Source organism: Hyaena hyaena, unplaced genomic scaffold (assembly GCF_003009895.1).
Source record: "Hyaena hyaena isolate Hyena2069 unplaced genomic scaffold, ASM300989v1 scaffold_401, whole genome shotgun sequence".
NCBI classification, from domain to species: domain Eukaryota; kingdom Metazoa; phylum Chordata; class Mammalia; order Carnivora; family Hyaenidae; genus Hyaena; species Hyaena hyaena.
The window spans coordinates 492142-497554 of NW_024081030.1; the positions used below are offsets into that span (position 1 = coordinate 492142).

Genomic DNA, 5413 nt, shown 5'->3' on the forward strand with positions numbered 1-5413 from the left:
ACAGGGCCCACTTTTGCTACCTGATAAGCCAGTGAAACGTGCTACTATGTTTATTGAACAATCAATACAAAGAGATACACAGTAGGTAATTGCAGTGATTTTATTTCATATTTAGCTTTAGTTTATTTCAAACTAAAGGGAATGTTTTTAATATTAAGCATGCATTTATTAGTGTCTTCCATGCTCCGTATTCTATGAGTTGCATTCATTACAAATTAAAAGTAGAGTTCGCTTCATGGTGACCTGGGGAAAAAAAAATAACAGTCAGAATTCAGTAACTTTATTAATTGTGAAAATATTGAAATCTCTTATCTCATTTACATGTTCTGAATTCAGATGTACGTGACATTATAGTGTTGATACCAAAAGGATGTCCTTAGCTTTAAAACTCAAAAGAGAGAATAATCATAATTATAACGTCATGGGACAGCATTTAAATAAACAGATCTATATTTTTTAGCAGATAATCTCAGTGTCACAGGGTGATATTGGGAAAATGGAGAAAATGAACCTAAATTTTAGGAGTTTCAGCTACTGGGACTCCATTTTATTTTTCCAGATACCAGAGTGGGCACGTTGCCTTGTGTTGTTGTTGGGTTTTTTTCTATGTGGGCTCAGGGAGGGTTAAAGTGTGGACTGCATCCCTGCAATACCCAGTTTTCCACCTCCCATCTGACACTACAAGGGTAGTCACCTTCTTCCTGGAGTTGTTTACTGCTTACGTCCAAGGTCCCTGCGGCGCCTGTTATAGACCTTGAAGCCCATAGAGGTGGGCAGCAAGTTGGTGTTTGCCACGCTTCCAGCTTTGCTCAGCAGGCCTCCCAGCCAGTGGGCCACACAGGTGGCAGAGTTGCAGGTTCTCTTCTGGACAGTGACCCTGATTAGCAAGATGGAGAAAGAAGAGAAGACCTGTTAGTAAGAGGCTGGAAAAAATACCTGCCACATAGAACCATCATCGTAAAATTACTGCTCTGAGAAGCACCAGTTAACCTTACATCTTTCCCCTAATAACAATTATCACTGCAGAAATAGACTCTTGGGGGAAATGCCATGATCACTCCCACAGACATTCCCAGGGGTGTTAGAAAACCCGGGGTGGCTCTGCGTGAGTGGCCATGGAATACAGAGCTGTAACAGCCTCTCTTTCCTGTATAAATAAACTAAAAATCAAAAAAAGGTTTATGAAACAGAGAATTATGGCCCCACACTGACCCCAACCTAACTCCTCCAATGCTGGGAAGTCTCCTCAGTACTGCCAGACCAGTTTCCAGATGGGGGATTTCATACCATCTCCAGTGGCCTTCAGAAATGGACCTTTCTCCATGTGGTGTAACCATAGTCTCTCTTTGTGACATCTATTTTCAATGGAGTCTGAGAATAGCTGGGCCCCATGCTGAAGTGAGCCATGGCAGTGTGCTGGCCTCCTGTACAGCTGTGTTCTCTCTTAGGTCTTAGAATATACCTTCCTGGGCATGACAGGAGAGAGGGGATTCCCTGAGCTGAGTGGAGTGGGGATCCTCACCTGGAGCCCTCAGTCTCCTGCTCCTCCTGCATCTCACTGGCCTTCATCAGCACATAGTCCTTCACCAGTGCAGCCAGCAGGAGGCGCAATTGCTCCTCATTGAATGTAGGGGCGTCCTGAGGACTCTCCAAAGCAGACCTGAGGAGGCAAAGAAAACCAATAAGAGCTCTGAGTCCCTGCCTGCTTCTCTCCAAGATAAGCAGCCGGGCTTCCTAGTAAAAACAACAAAAGCATTCTGTGAGACTCAATGAGTTATCTGAAAAACAAAGAATATTGTGTATCAGTGCTATTTTTTAATTATGTGCTACACATCTTCTATCAGAAAACATATACCCGCCTCAGCCCCCTCACCAGTTAGTGACCTTTCAGCACACCACAATTCTGAGAATGGAATTGTCTGATCCCAGGAGCAGTGGGAGAGGAGAGACCTCCGGGCAGGGCTGGCTTACCTGAATGGTGCTGCCTGGAGCATGCCCACCTGGTACAGGGCCAAGATGCTAAGAAGCAGGAAAGGAGAGAACTTCCAGAAGCCCATGGCGCTTCTCTGCAAGGGAAAAATAATGTCATTTTCTGCACCAGTTTGATGTTCCATGAGCCCAAGAACCTGGGCTCTAGCCTGTTTCTTTCTACCTATAACTCCCAGGCATGGTGGTTTCAGGCTGGCAGTGCCATTCCTTTCCCCATTGTTTCCTCACTGGGGAAGTGGACTGTGGAAAGATCCAGTGAGACTGTAGCAGGCTATCCTAGCAGGACACTGAGGGAAGAGGACTCAGTGCATAGCCCCGTCCCCACCACCTTACACACTCTACATTACCTGCCGGCCACGTCTGCATTGAAGACAATCTCGGAACGCCCTGTCACTAAGGCTGCTCCTCTATCCTACCCAGGATGGCACTCCGTGTTAGGGCTTTTGATCATACCTGGCTATCTGGAGGGTCGGGAGGTATGGCTAAAAAGGGAGATCTCTGCCTTTGGAATCTTAGAGAAACTGAAGAAACAGCTTCTATTGCCCACCTGCTCCACACTCCAGCTGAGAATGCCCTGCAAGAACCAAGTTTAGCAGAGTCTTCAACTGGAGCCAGGACTTAAACCAGGAAAAAAGCTCCCAGGACTCATTACTGGAGCTTGCCTTTCCAGACTACCAGCCCCTAGTCATTGCACCTACTTGCCACCCACTGGCACTGGTCCAGGTTCCGAACCAATTTCCCAGGGACCATGAGGCACAAAACATGACCCGTGAGCACCCTTGCATCCTACTGTGTATGCGGTGCCTGCAGAGTCCCAGCGTCTTGAGTGCAACTGCAGCAAGAGACAGCGAAACTGGTGGAAAGAATAAAGTAGGAAGTTTCTGAACTGAGACAGTTCAGCGTTACCTGTGGCATGAATAGCGAGTAAGAGATTTTGTGATGAAGAGACCCAGACAGAGTGCCCAGTGAGTCTGAGATGGGGAGGAAGAGCAGATACAAGAACAACCGATGCAGAAGAGGGAGAGAAGAAAAGAAAGAGAGAGAATCATACAGCTAAGGCAGGAATATCGGGGCTCACCTGGCAGCAGGAAGCAGGTAGATCGGAGGACCGGTGGTGGCAGCTGCGGCAGCGCTGGCGTCAGGCGATGGCACTGTGGAAGTGTCGGGGACACTTGAGCAGAGCAGTGGCTCTGATGCCTCCCAGCACCAGCAGCTGCTCTTATTCCCGCTGCTCTGGGTCTGGGGTGGTCCAGGAGCTCTGAGCAACCAATGAGGGAAAAGATCACGTACCCCAGATGGATTGTGTCACCCATTTGCGTCTAGAACCTAGAACATTCGGCGGGACCATCCCATTTGTATTTGCATTGAGGTCATTGATGCAAGTGGAGGGAGGGAGAGGGATGGGACCAAGAAGGAAGATCCTTATAAAGTGAGCAGGAAGTTGAGGGCAGTTTGATGTCATGGTAAATTTTACCTGTGCAGTTCCGCTAGGCTTTGAACGTGTGCCCACTCTATCTTTAACTACGTGGTCTATGGGCAGTCTATGGGCAAGATCCGGGATGCAGGGAATCCTGGCTTCTCAAGTCTGACCCTAACCACCTACCCCCACACTCCCGCCACCGCCCCGTCCAAGTGAGGCTTGGAGGGTTAGCATGCAACAGTATGGATTCTGGGCTGTAACCCAGAGCTCCCGGGAAGTAAGAGATAGAAATGACAGCAAGAACTTTGTCAGAACTCAGTTCCAGCTCTGCCAATTCCAGGCAGGAGAATCAGGGAAAATAACTTCGCAACACCTCAATGTACTCATCTTTAAAATGGGGACCTTATTCCCATTTTGACAATGTGGTGTCCTTAGTAACCATGTACCTGTCCCCTAACAAGGTAGAGATTTAGAAGAATGCTCAGGCCAAAACGGAGGATTCTGTGAAATCGCGATCTGTTTTTCTAATTTCCACCGTGTGTGGCTTCCTAGACTCGGGCTGAGTGGTCCGTTACCTGGGTGAGGAGGAGCAGAGAGCCGCGCCCACCTCTGCCTGAGGGTGCAGGGCGTCAATGCTTCCCAAGTCTCCAAACAAACCTCTAGCCCTTCCCTCTTCCTATGGTGCCATCCATCACCTCTGGGTCATCAGCCTGCTGGAGCCATTTGCCCAGCTGCCCCTTGCTTCCAGCTACTGTTTGCCAAGTTGTCCAATGACTGCAGTCCCAGCCGTGCACTCTCATCCCCGCACTTCAGCCCTCCTCTAGAGAGCAGAACATGCTTAAAGGTACTGAAGAGTCCCTGCAAACACTAATGCTCACATTCAAAGCTTTCACACACACAAACTCATTTCTGTCTCCATATCATGTGCCCCGTACCCAGTCCCCAGAGTACAGACAGGCACAGAGAGTCTGGTACATGAACCATTCATGTGGTTCACACTGAATCTCAGCACAAGCCTGCCTCCGAGTCTCTATCTAGGATTGAGTGTACACATGATACTGGTCTGCTCTTATCATAGCCGCACTCACTCTCATCTTTCAAAAATTATATTTTTGGAAGAGCGCAAGCAGGGAAGGGACAGAGAGATGGGGACAGAGGATCTGAGGCAGACTATGTGCTAACAGGTGACAGCATTGAGTCCGATACGTGGCTCGAACTCACAAATCGGGAGATCGTGATCTGAGCCATAGTCGGATGCTCAACCAAATCAGTGCCACAGCGCTCACTCTCAATTTTAAGCGTGCTCCCTAACATGCAATTATGCAGCACCTCGACCCTCTACAAGACCCATCGCAACTGGAGGGTTTTAGGACCTCTCCACGGATCTTTCCGCTCCTCTCCTGCCCCGAGGTCCAAGGTCCTGATTGCTGCCCTCAGCACGGAGAGTGCAAAGCTTCTCACAGTTCCCAGGATCTCCGGGTCTGAGCGAGCAGCATCTGAGCCTCAGCCTCTACACACTTTCCCAGCGCGTCCCAGCGCGGCAAGCGTGCCCGTGGCGGCAAGTCTGGTATTCCAGCCACAGTGGGTGGGGACCCCATCACGGGCTGTGGCTGGTGGGCAGAGACCCCAGTTAGGTGGTTCTCCCAGGCAGAGCAGAAATCCTGCCCGGGTACGTTGTATATAATCCGAGCAACGTACCCGGGCAACGGTGCATCCCTCTCCTCAGTCCCCAGAAGCCTTTGCGTTTCAGAGAACACACCTGCCTTCTTCCACGTCTCTTTCGCATCCACTTTTGTGCCTCTGTGTTGGGGACTCCTAGCTTCCAAGATGCCTCTAATCAAGTTTCCTCTCGCTTAACTCCTGGTGCTGCCTTCACCTTGAGGGAGTAAGTTCGGGACTCAGGAATTGGGGTCTTAACATTCGTTCTCTGGGGCACCTGGGTGGCTCAGTCAGTTAAGCGTCCCATTTCAGCTCAGGTCATGTTCTCCAGGTTGGTGAGTTGGA

At 49.5% G+C, this 5413-nt stretch overlaps 1 protein-coding gene across 1 annotated transcript; it reads right to left on the reverse strand.

Annotated features, from left to right (window-relative positions):
• Positions 1 to 210: 210 nt before the first annotated feature.
• Positions 211 to 5159, reverse strand: LOC120244996 (calcitonin receptor-stimulating peptide 1-like). Its single transcript, XM_039251834.1, has 6 exons — positions 5108 to 5159; positions 3068 to 3140; positions 1972 to 2066; positions 1523 to 1660; positions 695 to 877; positions 211 to 243 (listed from the first exon to the last, which is right to left on the reverse strand). The coding sequence occupies exons 3-5, from the start codon at positions 2055 to 2057 to the stop codon at positions 712 to 714; spliced, it is 390 nt and encodes a 129-aa protein (XP_039107765.1). The 5' UTR covers positions 2058 to 2066; positions 3068 to 3140; positions 5108 to 5159; the 3' UTR covers positions 211 to 243; positions 695 to 711.
• Positions 5160 to 5413: the final 254 nt, after the last annotated feature.